The following is a 20,021-nucleotide window of genomic DNA, read 5'->3' on the forward strand; positions in this document are numbered from 1 at the left end:
TTACCTGTAAAACTGATCTATTATTTTTTTTTTTGTACTTACTGTCATTTTATTATTTTCTTACTGTTTTTTTTAATATGAAATATATTTACTTTTTTTTAACTACTTTTTTTATGGTATAATTAATCTACAGTTACATGAGGAACATTATGTTTACTAGACTTCCCCCATCACCAAGTCCCCCAGACAAACCCCATTACAGTCAGTGTCGATCAGCATAGTAAGATGCTGTAGAATCTCTACTTGTCTTCTCTGTGTCGCACAGTCCTCCCCATGCCCACTCCCACATTATACATGCTATTCATAATGCCCCCTTTCCCCTGCTCCCCCTTATCCTGTGCTTCCCACCATCCTCCCCAGTCCCTTTCCCTTTGGTAACTGTTAGTCCATTCTTGGGTTCTGTGTTTCTGCTGTTGTTTTGTTCCTTCAGTTTTTTCTTTGTTCTTATACCCCACATATGAGTGAAATCATTTGGTATTTGTCTTTCTCTGCCTGGCGTAGTTCACTGAGCACAATACCCTCTAGCTCCATCATGTTGTTGCAAATGGTAGGATTTATTTTCTTCTTATGGCTGAATAATATTCCATTGTGTATATATACCACATCTTTATCCATTCATCTACTGATGGACACTTAGGTTGCCTCCAGTTCTTAGCTATTGTAAATAGTGCTGCGATAAACATAGGAGTGTATATGTTTTTTTCAAACTGGGCTGCTGTATTCTTAGAGTAAATTCCTAGAAGTTGGATTACTGGGTCAAATGGTATTTCTATTTTGAGCTTTTTGAGGAACCTCCATAATGCTTTCCACAGTGGTTGAACTTGTTTACATTCCCACCAGCAGTGTAGGAGGGTTCCTGTTTCTCTGCAACCTCGCCAACATTTATTGTTGTTTGTCTTTTGGATGGTGGCGATCCTTACTGGTGTGAGGTGATATCTCATTGTGGTTTTAATTTGCATTTCTCTGATGACTAGCGATATGGAGCATCTTTTCATGTGCCTGTTGGCCATCTGAATTTCTTCTTTGGAGAACTGTCTGTTCAGCTCCTCTGCCCATTTTTTAATTGGAATATTTGCTTTTTGTATGTTGAGGTGCGTGAGCTCTTTATATATTTTGGATGTTAACCCCTTATCGGATCTGTCATTTATGAATATATTCTCCCATACTGTAGGGTACTTTTTGTTCTATTGATGGTGTCCTTTGCTGTACAGAACCTTTTCATCTTGATATAGTCCTTGAAAGGAAAGGAGCGACACACAGCAGCAATTCACCAGAGAATTCCGCTTTATTAGGGAAAGGTGCTGGGTTATATAGGAAGGGGCATGAGCTGATTGAGGTGTCACTCCTACGGGGCTGGTGGCTATTGGCTAGGTGTTGGGATTAGGGGGGCGAGGGGTGATTGGGCTTCAGGTGGCGCCGGCGGGAACCGAGGACCCAGAAGAGAAGCAGGAAGTTTGCCATCTTATGGGTGGGGGCCCTTCATTCCCCCCTTTCTCCTCTGTGGGGTTGTGGACGTTGCTTTCTCTCTGACTGCTTCCTGCTGAACAGGGGCGGAGAAGGGAGTGAGGGCTTGAGGACCGGGAGGAAAGGGTTGATAGGACTCCCCACAGTAAGGACGAGTAGATGTGGACTTCTTCAGGTTGGAAATCAGTGAAAGTTCCCTGTAACCATAGGTCGAGGACTTCTTGATTCTAATGGTGCTAAATGCCAAGAGGATATGGGTGCCAGAAGCCAGGCATCTGCAGCCATTGTTTCCAGGAACAGTTTCCAGCAGAGATAGGGGTCCATCTCAGCGTGTGGTGAGGAGGTTACGTGAGGGTGAGGGATCTTCTGTGGCTAAAAGCTGGTAGTTCCTGAGTAAAAGCTGGTTGAAAGTTTGATTAGAGATTTTACCAAGTTGAGATTTGATAAACTTTACAAGGCAAGAAGAGACAGGTGAGGAGAATAATTATTATAGGGCCTGCAATGGGCCAAAGCCAGGTAAGGAAGGGGTTTGTTAGTATTGAAGAGAATGGGTTAGAGGAGTAATACTGTGGGTACCGGGAGTTACCCATGTAGAGAATGGTGCAAGACCAGTAGGGACATCCCCTGTAAGTGTCTGGCCATTGCCTGCAACAGGCTTGTTTTTGGTCATAGAGGAAGCAGAGGTAGGGAGAATAAAGGTAGCTGCTAGTGAACACTTTGGTGGAGGGAGGAAAGTGGAGGTATAAAGGCTCAGAGCAGCCTTTCAGAGGGCAGTCTGATGTGGCATTGAGGGCAGTAATTTTTGTTTGATTCTGTGTGTAAGTCTGTCTGACTTTGAATCGCCATACAAAGGAGGCTGGGGTGGCAGGGAAGACAATAGGAATGAGGAAAAAAAGCGAGAGAGAGCGAGGGAGCAGTAAAGGAGGAAAAAGTCATGATTCGGGTATGGATGGCAAAGGGGGTGAACGGGATTTTGGAGGAAAGAGGACAGTAAGGTCAGGAGTCTGGAGGGAGGGAGAGTCTGTAAACTTTTGTAGGTTAAGAGATCCTTTAGGTGATGTGGGGACAGAATGGTAAGGGGCGCCCCGAATGTCAGTTTATGAGTTTCCTTCTGCAAGAGCTGTCCAGCGGCTAATGTCTATAGGCAGGGGGCCCATCCCCGAACTGTGAGGTCTAATTGCTTGGAAAGATAAGCTACTGGGGCAAAGGATGGACCATAATGTTGGCCTAGGACTCCTAGAGCTTGACTGGGCCTCTCATGAATGTATAATGAGAAGGACTTCAACAAATCAGGAAGATGGAGAGCTGGGGATTCCACAAGGGCTTGATGGAGCTTAATGAAGGAGTGTTGGGGTGAGGAGGATAATGGTTCTTCAGGGGGGCCCTTGCTGAGGTCGTATAGGGGTCTTGCCAACAGGGAGAAGTTAGGGATCCATGCTCTAAAATACCCAGCCAGGCCTAGAAAGGAAAGGATTTCTGTCTTGGTTTTGGGAACGGGCAGGTCAGAGAGGAGCCATTTTCTGTAAAAAATAATGGGAGTAGGGGTCCAGAGGGATAGAAAAAAAAAATGCGTCCTTGAGATCTAGGACTGAGAAGTGGGAGGCCGAGGCAGGGATCCGCGATAAAAGGGTGTATGGATTTGGAACTAAGGGATGGATAGGGACGACGGCCATGTTGACGAGGCGAAGGTCTTGGACAAGGCGGAAAGATCCGTTTGTTTTTTTAACAGCTAATATGGGGGTATTAAACGGGGAGTGAGTGGGTCTGAGGTAATTTTTGTTTAAAAGATCTTGAATGATGTGTTGGAGACCTATGAGGGCTGAAGTGGTTAGGGGGTATTGGGCCTGACAGATATACTGAGAGGGGTCACGTAATCTGATAGAGGCAGGAGGACATAGAGCCTCGGAGGGGCTTGTAATGTCCCAAACTTTGGGATTTACAGGGTGTATGAGGGCGGAACTGGGAATTTCATTGGGTAGAGGGGGGTCTTCGGCTATGAGGGCCATCAGAAAGGGAGTACTGGGGGCTGTGGGAGTGGATATAGTTATGGAAACATGGAGGAGAGAAATAATGTCCCGTCCTAGTAAAGGGATGGGACACAGGGGCATAACCAGGAAGGAGTGGGAGAAAGGTATGGGATTGTCTTGGATTGTGCATAAAACGGGGGGTTTTTAATGGGAAAATCTGTTTACCTCCTACCCCGACTATCAGAGTAATGGCAGGCGTGGTAGGGCCCCAGTATTCTCGCAAGACTGAGAAGGTGGCTCTTGTATCTAGGAGGAAGGAGATGGGGCGACCGTCTACTATTAAAGAAACCCTGGGCTCCTGTTTGGTGATGGAAATGATCAAGCGAGAGGTCCCCGGGCCCCATCAATCTTCTTCTGCCAGCCCCACTATGGAGGGCTTAGGATGGGGGTTGTTCGTCCAGCCTCCCCTTTGGGTGGTTGGGCAATCAGAACCCCAGTGGCCCTTTTTGTGGCATCTGGGGCATGGGGTGGTAGGAGATCTGGGGGAGGGGCATGCCCTTGACCAATGTCCCTCTTTTCTGCACTTGAAACAAGCTCCTGGGTGGGGCTTGTTTGTAAATGGGGTGCCCAGGTTGTGGTTTTATCAGCTGGGCCAACATTTGGAAATTGTCCTGATCAGCCTTTTGTTTACGGCGTTCTTTCTCCTCCTCCTGGTTATGGAAGACTTTAAAGGCCACTGTTAGGATCTCAGTCTGTGGGGTAGCGGGGCCCTGTTCTAACTTTTTGAGTTTCGCTTTAATGTCGGGGTAGCTTTGAGCTAGGAAGTATGTCATAAGGACATGTCTCCCGTCAGGCGTTTCTGGGTCCAGGCTGGTAACTGTAATAGGGCTTGAGTGAGTTTATCTAAGTACTTGGAGGGAGCTTTTGAAAATTGACTCTTTACGAGCTGCCTTTTTCAGACCTGCTATTAAGCAGCAGGCGAAGATATCTCGAGAGTGGAGACTCTCGGCAGTGGGGGACTGAAGGGTTCTGGCTCAGTCTGTGGGGGAGAAACAGGTGATGGGGGCAAAGACGGAGGAGGCTCCTGGGACTTAGAGGGGCGCTGAAAGGCTCAGGCTTGATTTGCAGGGGTGTGAGTTGGAGGAGGAGATGGTGGTGGAGGAAGGGGGAGGGGCTGTTGTAGGAGAGGAGGGGGAAGGGAGTGGGTGGGAGGCTTCTGTAGGGGAGACAGCTTGCAGGCTAGGAGAACTCTGGGGGAGGCGGGGGAGGAGGAGGTGCAGCGGCGAGGGGGACGGGAGGAGGAGGCGGAAAGCCTCGGTATAGGGAATCTCCTTACATTTTTTCAGGCGCTGGCAGTAGTTAAAGAGATCGTGAGTGATGTTAGGATCAAGAGATCCCCCTGCGGGCCATTGGTTGTTATTGTCTAGGGGGTATGTCGGCCAATCTTGGGAGCAGTATTTACAGAGAAGTTTTGGTTTTATATCAGGCGTCAGGGAGAGGGTGGCTAGATGCTTGAGCAGGCGTTCAAGAGGTGAGCTTCCAGGGAGGGATGAGGAGGCTCCCATGGCTAAAGGACAGAGAAGGAGACAAACCGGGGAAGACGAACGGAGACCCTCGGACTGGGAGCAGACGGCAAGGAGACAAAGGGCGTCCCTGATGATCCTTAGGGGTCTGCGGAAACTCGCATACGAGTCGGTTTCTTAGGAAGTGTGGGTTGTCACCAGACTTCTCTAAGAAGGCAGAGTGCCGGAGTCACGAGGAATCTAGTACTAGGAATTTTCGGCGGATGGAATTTTCGGAGGAAGGAATGGAAGGAGGTGGGGGGAAGGGAGTGTTCTCATCTGCAAAGGGGTCACCTCGTTTATGGCTGTTGGAGGAGGGGCCTGAGGGTCTGCAGCAGCCATGAAGGCCTGAGGCGGGGGGAGTTCCCTCCTCGTCCCCGAGTATCAGGGCCTTGCCGGACAATCACAGTCAATGGCGCTGCGATAGCTCGGGGAAGAGTGGCCCGCTCCGGGGGAAAACTTGCCCAAAGGCCAGAGAGGAGTGGTGAGTGTGAGGAGCCAGCGCCGGAAAAAGAGGACGAGGTCAAGCTGCTGCTGGTGTCGGGGGGAAGACGGGGCCCAGTTGGGGTGTCCCGTCTCCCGGGTTTTGGCACCAGTGAAAGGAAAGGAGCGACACACAGCAGCAATTCACCGGAGAAATCCGCTTTATTGGGGAAAGGTGCTGGGTTATATAGGAAGGGGCATGAGCTGATTGAGGTGTCACTTCTACGGGGCTGGTGGCTATTGGCTAGGTGCTGGGATTAGGGGGGCGAGGGGTGATCGGTCTTCAGATGGCGCCAGCGGGAACCAAGGACCCGGAAGAGAAGCAGGAAGTTTGCCATCTTATGGGTGGGGGCCTTTCAGTCCCACTTGTTCATTTTTGCTTTTGTTTCCCTTGCCCGGGGAGACATGTTCATGAAGAAGTTACTCATGTTTATGTCCAAGAGATTTTTGCCTATGTTTTTTTCTAAGAATTATGGTTTCATGACTTAATTCAGGTCTTTGATCTATTTCGAATTTACTTTTGTGTATGGTGTTAGACAGTGATCCAGTTTCATTCTCTTACATGTAGCTGTCCAGTTTTGCCACCACCATCTGTTGAAGAGACTGTCATTTCCCCATTGTATGTCCATGGCTCCTTTATCGTATATTAATTGACCATATATGTTTGGGTTAGTGTCTGGAGTTTCTATTCTGTTCCATTGGTCTGTGGCTCTGTTCTTGTGCCAGTACTCAATTGTCTTGATTACTGTGGCTTTGTAGTAGCGCATGAAGTTGGGGAGCGAGATCCCTCCCACTTTGTTCTTCCTTCTCAGGTTTGCTTTAGCTATTCGGGGTCTTTGGTGTTTTCATATGAATTTTTGAACTATTTATTCCAGTTCATTGAAAAATGCTGTTGGTAATTTGGTAGGGATTGTATCAAATCTGTATATTGCTTTGGGCAGGATGGCCATTTATTTTATTTTTATTTTTATTTATTTATTTTTAGGATGGCCATTTTGACAATATTAATTCTTACTAGCCAGGAGCATGGGATGAGTTTCCATTTGTTAATGTCCTCTTTAATTTCTCTTACGAGTGTCATATAGTTTTCAGGGTATAGGTCTTTTACTTCCTTGGTTAGGTTTATTCCTAGTTATTTTATTCTTTTTGATGCTATTGTGAATGGAATTGTTTTCCTGATTTCTCTTTGTATTAATTCATTGTTAGTGTATAGGAAAGCCACAGATTTCTGTGTGTTACATTTTGTATCCTGCAACTTTGCTGAATTCTGATATTAGTTCTGGTTGTTTTTCAGTGTTGTCTTTAGGGTTTTTATGTACAATATCATGTCATCTGCAAATAGTGACAGTTTTATTTTTTGCCTTTAGTTAGTATTTGGTTGGTCTACTTTCTGTGCTGCGATTTTGTTTTCTCTGGCGACATCTATTTAGCCTTAGGAGTGCTCCCTTCTAGAGTAGTCCCTCTAAAGTACCCTGTTGAGGTGGTTTGTGGGAGGGAAATTTCCTCAACTTTTTCTTGTCTTGCAATTGTTTAATCCCTCCTTCATATTTAAATGATAATTGTGCAGGATACAGTATTCTTAGTTCAAGGCCCTTCTGTTTCATTGCATTAAATGTATCATGCCATTCTCTTCTGGCCTGTAAGGTTTCTGTTGAGAAGTCTGATGATAGCCTGATGGGTTTTCCTTTGTGGGTGACCTTTTTTCTCTCTCTGGCTGCCTTTAATACACTCTCCTTGTCCTTGATCTTTGCTATTTTAATTATTATGTGTCTTGGTGTTGTCCTCCTTGGGTCCCTTGTGTTTTGAGTTCTGTGGGCCTCCATGCTCTGAGTGACTATTTCCTCCCCCAGTTTGGGGAAGTTTTCAGCAATTATTTCTTCAAAGACACTTTCCCTTTTTCTCTGTTTTATTCTGGTACCCCTATAATGCAGATATTTTTCCATTTGGATTGGTCACACAGTTCTCTTAATATTCTTTCATTCCTGGAGATCCTTTTATCTGTCTGTGCATCAGCCTCTCTGCATTCCTATTCTATTTCTATTCCATTAATGACCTCTCGCACCTCATCTAGTCTGTTCTTAAGTCCTTCCAGAGATTGTTTTATTTCTGTATTCTCCCTGTGTACTTGCTCCTTTAGCTCTTGCATGTTTCTCTGCAGATCCATCAGCATGGTTATGACCTTTTTTTGAATTCTTTTTTGGGGAGATTAGTTATGTCTATCTCCCCAGGCCCTCTCTTGGGGATTTTCTGGGTAATTTTGGACTGGACCAAATTCTTTTGCCTTTTCATGGTGATAGAGGTAGCTGTTAGGCAGGTAGTGCGTGTGTCAGCTGGGAGAACCAATTCCTTTCCTGCTTGCTGGTCAACCTGCCCATCTCTGCTGCCTATATCTGTTACCCGCACTCCTGGAGCAGCCTCTGGGTTAATCCCCTAAGCTGCTGTGGGCGGGTCCTCTGTCAGAGTAGTGCAGAGCCCTGCGGGGAGTGGCAGGCATGCCGGGTGTGCTCTCCTTCAAAAGTGGCGCCCCAGCCGCCCCACTGTGTGCTGGCTGCGTCCTTTGGGTGTGGCCCGGGTGGTTGTGCGCCGGGCTGAGATTTTGGGTGGCTTCTGCGGACACAGCTTCTCCTGGGCCACTTGGCCACCTCAGGCTTGCGTGGGCCACCCCCAGGCCTCTGTGGTGGCATTGCCGCCAGCTCGTTCCAGTCGCTCCTGGACCCCTCTGGCACCCTTGCCGCCCCCGGCTCACACAGTCCGCTCCCAGGCCCCTCTGGTCCTGCCTCCGGTGTGTGTGGCTTCCCTCCCACTACTGATCCGGTGTGTTGGGGCCTATGCCAGTTGGGGAACAACTGGCGGGCTTCTTGTCGTTGTGAGGTGCTTCAGAGCTGTGCTACCGCCCAGGGGATTAGGTCACCTAGAGTTCCCCGGGATTCCCAGGTGCTGTGCTGAGTGTGCTGGGATGACTTCAACCGGCTGTGAGGTCCCTGTCCCTTTAAGACTTGCAAAAAGCACTTGCTTTTCTTCTGTCGCAGGGGCGCTGGTTGCAGGGACCCGCTCCCAGATTTTGCTTTTACGTTCCTGTAACATCCAGCACACTGTGCAGCGTGTGTCTCCACTCCCAGTGCGGATTACTACAGCTGGTTGTTTAGCAGTCCTGGGCTTTCACTCCCTCCCTGCTCTGACTCATTTCTTACCCCCAGGGGGCTGGGGTAGGAGTATGCTCAGGTCCCACCAGGCCCTGGCTTGTATCTTACCCCCTTCATGTAATGCTGAGGTCTCACAGATGTAGATGTAGCCTGGCTGTTGTACTGTATCCACTGGTGTCTCTTCTACGAATAGTTGTGTTTGTTGTATTTTCAAAAATATGTATGTTTTTGGGAGGAGATTTCCACTGAACTCACACTGCCATCTTGGTTCCTCCCTCTGATCTATTCTTATGAATAGATTTAGAGGTTCTTAAGGGCAGGAATTTGTTTTTCCATAAAGATATGAAAATATAGATACGATATATCTATAAATGTGTAACTCCTTTCATATTACCTATTTGTAAATTGCATCTCTGACCGCATTTCACTTTTTGTTCTCATAGCTTTCCCATAGTCTTTCATAGAGTCTTAAAATTTCAAAGCATGAATGGATGTTAACAGTGAAAAACCACATCTTTCAGTTTTACGACATGAAATTGAAGCCAAGAGGGTTTAAATGAATTAGAAACTACAACCTACCAGTTCTACTATCTTCTCATTTCCTTCTCAAGTTCAAACCCAATTTGATACCTTACTAAAGACAGTTAAATCTAAAAATTTCCTGGGTTCACCTTCTCTAAGGTTTTGCTAATCTCAAAATTACAGCCTAAGTTCCTTTCTTCCTCAGTTATGTCCAAGCATTCCATTACTCTGAGGTCTTGAATTTCTCAGACCTAGTTCTAGGCCTGGCTTTTATCCAGTCTCTAAAATCTGGACTACTGTAGTGACTTCTTTGCTTCTCCTTTTCTTTTTCGTTTTTCTTTTTATGGAATTTCCTACTCATAGAATTGCATATTTTTGTTCACATTGCCTTGTTTTTCAGAAGACTCCATAATGTGTTCAGGTAGCCTGTCACATGAGATAAAAATTCTGAGTAGTGGAATTTGGTACCCTCTGTGAGTATACTATTTATATTCCTAAACCTCAACTTATTTTGAGGAAAACTTTTTTCAATTTCCATATTTAAAATTATCCTGCACTACAGAGAGTAAAATGTTCATTTTACAAGTGGGATGTGTAAGGTGGTTCAGGTTTTAGAGGACTTCATTGTACACTAAGGTGATTTTAGGAAGAACCCACTGGAATTTTTTAGTGAGATAACAGTAGTAAATGTATGGGATATAACATAATGTCTTTTTAAATGAATCTAAACTTCAACACCAAGCTAGATCTAAGAAGGAAGATGATAAAATAGAAAGGAGGAACTGCAGATAATTTTCAAATGTTTTTATTTAATGGTCAGCAAAAATTAATTTTTCTTTTATCTTTCAGACATAAGATTCTAAACATGTTGACTAAGAACCCACCATTTACTAAGAACATGGACTCTCCCTTATGCAATGAAGCCTTGGTGGATCAACTTTGGAAACTTATGAATTCTGGTGAGGCAGCGGTGGTTTTTAAAAAAAATTTTATTATTGTAGTATTTTCATTTACAACAGGTTTTCAATACTTAAAGAACTGTGGTTAATTTTTGCTTCCTACCTCTTTTTTTTTTTTAAAGTAGGATACTTATCGCACCTACCTTCCGAGTGGTGGGTGTGATATCATTTGCTGAGCATATTTTTGATCAGTTTGCCCCACAGGGTGGTTGAGGAAATAAAAATATTAAATTTATGTGTAAGTGTCTCAAATGTTTGAAGAGCTATAAACAGGAACCTATAAAGTATTGTTACTTTTATTTCAGAAGGTTACAAAGGGTTGAGAAGTAAGTCTTCCCACCTCTTTCCCTTACCTACCTAGTGATTTTTCCCAGAGGTAGCCAATTTCTTGTGTATCTTTTCAGGAGCAATACATATTATTGTTCTGCACCTTGGAGATCATGGTATCCCATCACAGTTTTAATTTACATTATTTGAGTGATGTCAAGAGGCAGGACAATAGTGCTCCCAAGCACAAGCTCTGGGACCAGTCTGTTGAGGGTCATATCTCAGCTGAATTTACTCTCTGTGTGACTTGCCTAATTAGCTATGCTGTTTCATTTATAAAATGGAGGTGATGATGATACCTACTTCAGAAAATGAAAATTAAATGAGCTCATATTTGTAAAGCACAGTATATAATCTATATTAAGTAGTCAAAAATGTTATACCAGTATAGTAATGATATTATGCCTCATATATTTGAGCTATTTGTAGTTCCTTTTTTGTTGGTCATATTCTTTGCCATTTTCATTTCATTCAGTGATTGGTCTTTTCCTGTTGACTTACAAATGTATATAGTTCAAATTTTTCTAATGTATTTGACATATTGAAATTGTAATATTGATTTTGGTTTAAAATTGAATCAGAAACTAGGCTGAAATATGTTTTGCATAAAGATAAACTGTTACAGATAGACCATGAAAGAGCCATGGATATTCATTTTACTAAGTATATTGTTTTATTTTCTCTCAAGAATATAGGAAAATAAACTTGTCCTGCCCAGTTCTTTAGTGGCTATTTCACTGAATTACAACTAAATGCCAAGTTCATACCAGCATTGCCAAATTGTTTTTCTAATATTTTCCTTAATTCCTAGAAGAATGCTGCTGTTTACTTGTTTTATATTTTGCTACTTGTCGTTACCTTAAAGGATGTTATGATTACTGTCATTTAGATTCAGGGGATGAGCACACAAATTCAGGAACTTGAAAAGGATTGCTCAGCACTTAGTATGCGGAATGAGCTGTACTGTGTTGAGTATATTCTTAACAAGATGCCTGACCCCATGACCATGATGAAATATAACTTTGAGAAAAGGACAATGAAATACAGAGACTTCTCATCACCTTCTAGAAACAATTTCTTGGACAAAATAAATATATGTCTTAAAATTTATGGGACAATTTCTATAAAACATTTGAAGCCCATTGGAAGGTTGCAGCTTCTAATTCAAGCTCTGCCTGATGTTTAGTATTTAATTTTGGTAGTGTTCAGTATAAAATACAGTTGCTGCCTTGGTTTGGAGTTCTTGGTGACAGTAAACTAAACAGAACAGATCAGTGATGCTGTAGGCATAAACAGTTTATTGCTGAGCTCTATGGATTTATAAATAAAGGGAGTGATGTCATTAGGAGTGGCATGTATAATTGGGAGGTTTTTAAAAATTTCCTTTGGTTTTTAATGTTTTTGGAAAACATTGACATTAGGCAGGGGAGACTGATAGAGGATTATTCCATTTCCCTTCCGAGTCTGAGTCTCTGAGATAAATCAATGAATGTGACTTAAGAAATCCTTGCCTAATTTTTAGTTTCCTTTTCTTATGATAACAATAATATAATCATATTACAAAATGTGATTATCTGAATAAAACAATTCAGAAGATATTACATAATTCCATTATATTCCCATTATTTAGATTTGAACATATTTGGCCTTTAGGGAAAAAAATTGTGTTTTCGTATAGTTGTGTTTGTTACTAAAGGTGTTAAAATAGCATTTTAAATTATCATGAGAATTTTAACATTGCTTTTATCTTCTTAATAGTTACTGTTTTAAGGAATAGTAATGAAAGTTTACTTGTAACAGAGGGAGCTAGAACATCATCAAAGTCACTCAGTCCAGCAGAACTCTGCCTGCCTTTTACTTCTTATTGCAGCTTCTGGGTTAGCTTTCATTTGAGATAAACATTATCTTAGTTTACATACAGAGAACAAATAAACTGTGGACAATAGGGATTTAATTATTTTCATTATTTATTTCTCTTTTATTCCAAAGTGAATTTTGAGATGTATTGACTGCATATTATCAAATTTGTGAGCCCATATAAAATATATGGAAGAGCATATTATTTCTGAAGAAAGGATCATTTTTTTTACAATTTTTGTTGATATACATTCTTAAGAAGGTTTAACATGAAAAACAATGTGGTTACTACATTCACCCATATTGAGTCCCCCCATGCAGTCACTGTATGTCAGTGTAGTAAGATCCCACAGAGTCAGTACTTGTCTTCTCTATGCTACACTGTCTTCCCCAAGATCCCCCCACACACCATTTGTACTAATCATAACAACCCTCAATTCCCTTCTCTCTCCCTCCCCACCCACCCTCCCCCATGCTTCCCCTTTGGTAACTGCTAACCCCTTCTTGGAGTTTGTGAGTCGACTGCTGTTTTGGTCCTTCAGTTATGCTTCATTGTTATACACCACAAATGAGGGAATTCATTTGGTACTTGTCTTTCTCCGTCTGGCTTATTTCACTGAGTATAGTACTCTAGTTCCAGCCATGCTGTTGCAAATGGTAGGAATTTTTTCTTTCTTATGGCTGAATAGTATTCCATTGTGTATATGTACCACCTCTTCTTTATCCATTCATCTACTGATGGACACTTTGGTTGCTTCATATCTTGGCTACTGTAAATAGTGTTGCAATAAACATAGGGGTGCATGTATCTTTTTGAATCTGAGAACTTGTATTCTTTGGGTAAATTCCTAGGAGTGGAATTCCTGGGTCAAATGGTATTTCTATTTTGAGTTTTTTGAGGAACCTCCATACTTCTTTCCATAATGGTTGAACTAATTTACATTCCCACCAGCAGCGTAAGAGGGTTCCCCTTTCTCTGCTTCCTCTCCAGCATTTGTTTTTCTTAGTCTTTTCAATGCTGGCCATCCTAATTGTTGTGACGTGATGTCTCATTGTGGTTTTAATTTGCATTTCCCTGATGATTAGTGATGTGGAGCATCTTTTCATATGTCTGTTGGCCATCTGAATTTCTTCTTTGGAATTTATTTGGAATTTCATATCCTCTGCCCATTTGTTAATCGGGTTATTTGCTTTTTGAGTGCTGAGGTGTGTAAGTTCTTTATATATTTTGGATGTTAACCCCTTGTCGATATGTCAATATATTCTCCCATACTGTAGGATGCCTTTTTCTTCTATTGGTGGGGCCTTTGCTGTACAGAAGCTTTTCAGTTTGATTTAGTCCCACTTGTTCATTTTTGCTTTTGTTTCCCAGGAAGATATGTTCGTGAAGATATCGCTCATGTTTATGTCCAAGAGATTTTTGCGTATGTTTTTTCAACAGTTTTATGGCTTCATGGCTTACATTCAGGTCATTGATCCATTTTGAATTTACTTTTGTGTATGGGGTTAGACAATGATCCAGTTTCATTGTCTTACATGTAGCTGTCCACTTTTGCCAACACCAGCTGTTGAAGAGGCTGTCATTTCCCCATTGTATGTCCATGTCTCCTTTATCATATATTAATTGACCTTATATGTTGGGTTAATATCTGGACTCTCTATTCTGTTCCACTGGTCTTTGGGTCTGTTCTTGTGCCAGTACCAAATTGTCTTGATTACTGTGGCTTTGTAATAGAGCTTGAAGTTGGGGAGTGAGATCCCCCCCACTTTATTTTTCTCAGGATTGCTTTAGCTATTTGGGGTCTTTGGTGTTTCCATATGAATTTTTGAACTATTTGTTCCAGTTCATTGAAGAAAGCTGTTGGTAATTTGATAGGGATTGCATCGAATCTGTATATTGCTTTGGGCAGGATGGCCATTTTGACGATATTAATTCTTCCTAGCCAAGAGCATGGGATGAGTTTCCATTTGTTAGTGACCTCTTTAATTTCTCTTAAGAGTGTCTTGTAGTTTTCAGGGTATAGGTCTTTCACTTCCTTGGTTAGGTTTATTCCTAGGTATTTTATTCTTTTTGATGCAATTGTGACTAGAATTGTTTTTCTGATTTCTCTTTCTGTTAGTTCATCATCAGTGTATAAGAAAGTCTCAGATTTCTGTGTATTAATTTTGTATCCTGCAACTTTGCTGAATTCAGATATTAGTTCTAGTAGTTTCGGAGTGGAGTCTTTAGGGTTTTTTATGTACAATATCATGTCATCTGCAAATAGTGACAGTTTAACTTCTTCTTTACCAATCTGGATTCCTTGCATTTCTTTGTTTTGTCTAATTGTCGTGGCTAGGACCTCCAGTACTATATTGAATAACAGTGGGGAGAGTAGGCATCCCTGTCTTGTTCCCGATCTTAGAGGAAAAACTTTCAGCTTCTCGCTGTTCAGTATGATGTTAGTTGTGGGTTTATCATATATGGCCTTTATTATGTTGAGGTACCTGCCATCTATACCCATTTTGTTGAGAATTTTTATCATGAATGGATGTTGAGTTTTGTCGAATGCTTTTTCAGCATCTATGGAAATGATCATGTGGTTTCTGTCCTTATTTTTGTTGATGTAGTGGATGATGTTGATGGATTTTCGAATGTTGTACCATCCTTGCATCCCTGAGATGAATCCCACTTGTTCATGGTGTATGATCCTCTTGATGTATTTTTGAATTCGGTTTGCTAATATTTTGTTGAGGATTTTTGCATCTATGTTCATTAGGGATATTGGTCTGTACTTTTCTTTTTTTGGTGGGGTCTTTGCCTGGTTTTGGTATTAGAGTGATGCTGGCTTCTTAGAATGAGTTTGGAAGTATTTCGTCCTCTTCTATTTTGTGGAAAACTTTTAGGTGAATGGGTATTATGTCTTCTCTATATGTCTGATAAAATTCAGCGGTGAATCCATCTGACCCAGGGATTTTGTTCTTGGGTAGTTTTTTGATTACTGTTTCAATTTCTTTGCTGGTAATTGGTCTGTTTAGATTTTCTGTTTCTTCTTTGGTCAGTCTTAGATGGTTGTATTTTTCTAGGAATTTGTCCATTCTAGGTTTTCCAGCTTTTTAGCATATAGAACTGCCTTCGCTGCATCCCACAGAAGTTGGGGCTTTATGCTGTTGGTGTCATTTGTCTCCGTATATTGCTTGATCTCTGTTTTAATTTGGTCATTGATCCATTGATTATTTAGAGCATGTTGTTCAACCTCCATGTGTTTGTGAGCCTTTTTGCTTTTTTTGTACAATTTACTTCTAGTTTTATGCCTTTGTGGTCTTAGAAGTTAGTTGGTAGAATTTTAATCTTTTTGAATTTACTGAGGCTCTTTTTGTGGCCTAGTATGTGGTCTATTCTGGAAAATGTTCCATGTGCACTTAAGAAGAATGTGTATCCTGCTGATTTTGGGTGTAGAGTTCTGCAGATGTCTCTTAAGTCCATCTGTTCTAGTGGGTTGTTCAGTGCCTCTGTGTCCTTACTTATTTTCTGTCTGGTGGATCTGTCCTTTGGAGTGCGTGGTGTGTTGAAATCTCCTAGAACAAATGCATTGCATTCTATTTCCTCCTTTAATTCTGTTAGTATTTGTTTCACATATGTAGGTGTTCTTGTACTGGGTGCATATATATATTTATAATGGTCATAGCCCCTTGTGTATCATTATGTAATGTCCTTCTTTGACTCTTATTACTTTTTTTGCTTTGATGTCTATTTTGTCTCCTACAAGTACTGCAACACCTGCTTTTCTCTCCCTATTGTTTGCATGAAATATCTTTTTCCACCCCCTTGACTTTTAGTTTGCTTATGTCTTTGGGTTTGAGGAGAGTCTCTTGTAAGCAGCATATAGATGGCTCTTGCTTTTTTGTCCATTCTGTTACTCTGTGTCTTTTGATTGCTGCATTCCGTCCATTTACATTTAGGGTGATTATTGAAAAATATGTGCTTATTGCCATTGCAGGCTTTAGGTTTGTGGTTACCAAAGTTTTAAGGGTAGCTTCTTTACTATCTAGTGGTCTAACTTAACTCTCTTATTAAGATATTATAAACACAGTCTGATGATTCTTTATTTCTCTCCCTTCTTATTCCTCCTCCTCTATTCTTTATATGTTAGGTGTTTTATTCTGTACTCTTTTGTGTTTCCTTTGTCTGCTTTTTTGAGTAGTTGATTTTATTTTTTATTTTTAGTTAGTATTTGGTTTGTCTTCTCTCTGTGTTGTGATTTCATTTTCTCTGTTGACATCTATTTAGCCTTAGGATTGCTTCCATCTACAGCAGTCCCTTTAAAATATCCTGTAGAGATAGTTTGTGGGGGGGAAATTTCCTCAACTTTTGTTTGGGAATTGTTTAATCTCTCCTTCATATTTAAATGATAATCGTGCTGGATCGAGTATTCTTGTTTCAAGGCCCTTCTGTTTCATTGCATTCAATATATCATGCCATTCTCTTCTGGCCTGTAAGGTTTCTTTTGAGAAGTCTGATGATAGCCTGATGGGTTTTCCTTTGTAGGTGACCTTGTTTTTCTCTCTGGCTGCCTTTAATACTCTGTCCTTGCTCCTGATCTTTGCCATTTTAATTATTATATGTCTTGGTGTTGTCCTCCTTCGGTCCCTTGTGTTGGGAGTTCTGTGTGCTTCCATGGTCTGAGAGACTATTTCCTTCCCCAGTTTGGGGAAGTTTTCAGCAATTATTTCTTCCAAGACATTTTCTATCCCTTTTTCTCTCTTCTTCTTCTTCTGGTACCCCTGTAATGCGAATATTGTTCTTTTTGGTTTTTTCACACAGTTCTCTTAATATTCTTTCATTCCTGGAGATCCTTTTATCTCTGTCTGCGTCAGCTTCTCTGTGTTCCTGTTCTCTGATTTCTATTCCATTAATGGCTTCTTGCATCTTATCCAGTCTTCTCTTAAGTCCTTCCCAAGATTGTTTTATGTCTGTATTCTCCCTCCCGAATTGTTCCCTTAGCTCTTGCATATTTCTCTGCAGGTCCATCAGCCTGGTTATGACCTTTATTTTGAATTAATTTTCAGGAAGATTGGTTAAATCTATCTCCCCAGGCCCTCTCTTGGGGTTTTTCTTGGTAATTCTGGACTGGACCAAATTCTTCTGTCTTTTCATGGCGATAGAGGTAGCTATAAGCAGGTAGTGCTTGTGTCAGCTGGGAGAGCAATGTCCCTTCCTGCTTGCTGGTTGCCTTCCCCTTCTCTGTTCCCTTTGTCCGTTACCCGTGCCTCTGGAGCAGCCTCCGGAATAATCCCTTTAACTGCCGTGGGTGGGGTTGCTGTCAAGGTATCCCAGAGCTTGCGGGGAGTGGCAGGCACACCAGATGTGCTCTCCTGTGAAAGCGGTGCCCCTTCACACCTTTCCCAGGTTTCTTATGCCTGTTCCGGGCAGCTGCATGCAGGCGGCAGCTTTTGGCTATGGCCTGGGCAGCTGCGCACTGGGTGGAGATTCTGGGTGGCTGCTTTTGGCACGGCTGCTCCTGGGCTGCCCCGCTGCTGCTTTATGCACTTTCAGCTGCTCCCAAGCTGCTCGGCTGCCGCTGCCGCTTGTGCCCGTGGCCTTTCCTCGGCTGCTTCTCCGCCGCCGCAGGTTCGTGCGGCTGCTCCCAGGCTGCTCTGCTACTGCTGCTGCAGGCTTATGTGGCCGCTCCCAGGCTGTTCTGCTCCCGCCTCAGGCGTGCATGGCCGCTCCCTGCCACTGGCGCGCACGGCCACTCTCCAGCTTCTGGGCTGCTGTTTCAGGGGCTGTGCCAGCCATGGGAATGAGTGGCAGTCTCCTTATCGCCATGAGGGGCTTCAGGGCTGCGTTGCCACCCAGGGGGCTGGGGTGTCTGACGTTCCTCGGGATTCCCAGCCTCCTGGGCTGAGTGTGCTGGGACGCTTCCGTCTAGCTGTTAGGCCCCTGTCCCTTTAAGACTTTCAGAAAGACCTCACTTTTCTTTTGTCCCAGGTCAGCTGGTTGCAGGGACTTGCTTGCAGATTTTTATTTTCCATTTCTCTAATACCCAGCACCCTGTGCACCATGTGTCTGCCCTCCCGGTGAGGATTGCTAGAGCTGGTTGTTTTGCAGTCCTAGGCTTTCATTCACTCCCTGCTCCGACTCCTTTCCTCCCGCCGGGGAGCTGGGGTGGGGGTAGCACTCCTGTCCCGCCGGGCCACAGCTTATATCTTTCACCCTTGGTGAGATGCTGAGTTCTTGAAGAAGTAGATGTAGCCTGGCTGTTGTTCTGTATCCACTGGTCTCTCTTTAGGAATAGTTGTATTTATTGTATTTTCAAAAATATGTATGGTTTTGGGAGGAGATTTCCATTGCACTACTCACACTGCCATCTTAGCTCCTCAAATTTTTTTTTCTTATTAAAAAGTTGGTTTCCTTTCACAAAGAAAAATGTTTCAAAATTCAGAACATATGAGATCTTACCTTTTATAGCTTTAGGTGAGTTACTGGATTGTAGACCAACATGACAGTAATTAAAAAGATGGAAATGTCAGAATTGGAAATTTTTATTTGTTTTTTTTATTTTGGTATCATTAATCTACAATTACATGAAGGACATTATGTTTACTAGGCTCCCCCCTTCACCAAGTCCCCCCCACATCCCCATTCACAGTCACTGTCCATCAAAATAGTAAGATGCTGTAAAATCACTACTTGTCACCAAGTTCACAGTCACTGTCCTTCAACATAGTAAGATGCTGTAAAATCACTTCTTGTCTTCTTTGTGTTGCACAGCCCTCTCCGTGCCCCCCCAACACTATACATGCTAATCATAATGCCCCCCTTTCTTTTCTTGCCACCCTTATCCCTCCCTTCCCACCCGTCCTCCCCAGTCGCTTTCCCTTTGGTAACTATTAGTCCATTCTTGGGTTCTGTGCTTCTGCTGCTGTTTTGTTCCTTCAGTTTTCTTTTGTTCTTATACTCCACATATGAGTGAGATCATTTGATACTTGTCTTTCTCCGCCTGGCTTATTTCACTGAGCATAATACCCTCTAGCTCCATCCATGTTGTTGCGAATGGTAGGATTTGTTTTTTTCTTATGGCTGAATAATATTCCATTCTGTATATGTACCACATCTTCTTTATCCATTCATCTACTGATGGACATTTAGGTTGCATCCCTATCTTGGCTATTGTAAATAGTGCAGCGATAAACATAGGGGTGCGTCTCTCTTTTTCAAACTGGAGTGCTGCATTCTTAGGGTGAATTCCTAGAAGTGGAATTCCTGGGTCAAATGGTATTTCTATTTTGAGCATTTTGAGGAACCTCCATACTGCTTTCCACAATGGTTAAACTAATTTACATCCCCACCAGCAGTGTAGGAGGGTTCCCCTTTCTCCACAACCTCGCCAACATTTGTTGTTGTTTGTCTTTTGGATGGCAGCCATCCTTACTGGTGTGAGATGATATCTCATTGTGGTTTTAATTTGCATTTCTCTGATGACAAGCGATGTGGAGCATCTTTTCATGTGTCTGTTGGCCATCTGAATTTCTTCTTTAGAGAACTGTCTATTCAGCTCCTCTGCCCATTTTTTAATTGGATTATTTGCTTTTTGTTTGTTGAGGTGTGTGAGCTCTTTATATATTTTGGATGTCAACCCTTTATTGGATCTGTCATTTTCGAATATATTCTCCCATACTGTAGGATATCTTTTTGTTCTATTGATGGTGTCCTTTGCTGTACAGAAGCTTTTCAGCTTGATATAGTCCCATTTG

At 42.5% G+C, this 20,021-nt stretch overlaps 1 protein-coding gene across 12 annotated transcripts in view; it reads left to right on the top strand.

Annotated features, from left to right (window-relative positions):
* TAF2 (TATA-box binding protein associated factor 2) overlaps nt 1-20,021 on the top strand; it is a 149,746-nt gene that overhangs the window by 95,018 nt on the left and 34,707 nt on the right. For all 12 annotated transcript variants that reach the window (XR_008996211.1, XR_008996210.1, XM_057497794.1 and 9 more), the window contains one exon: nt 9,991-10,100. Coding sequence is in view for 10 of the 12 variants with exons in the window: in XM_057497794.1 (XP_057353777.1) it covers nt 9,991-10,100 (110 nt within the window). In the remaining 2 variants the exon portion in view is untranslated. The remainder of the gene's footprint in view (nt 1-9,990; nt 10,101-20,021) is intronic.

The sequence above is a fragment of the Manis pentadactyla genome, chromosome 3 (assembly GCF_030020395.1).
Source record: "Manis pentadactyla isolate mManPen7 chromosome 3, mManPen7.hap1, whole genome shotgun sequence".
Taxonomy (NCBI): Eukaryota; Metazoa; Chordata; class Mammalia; order Pholidota; family Manidae; genus Manis; species Manis pentadactyla.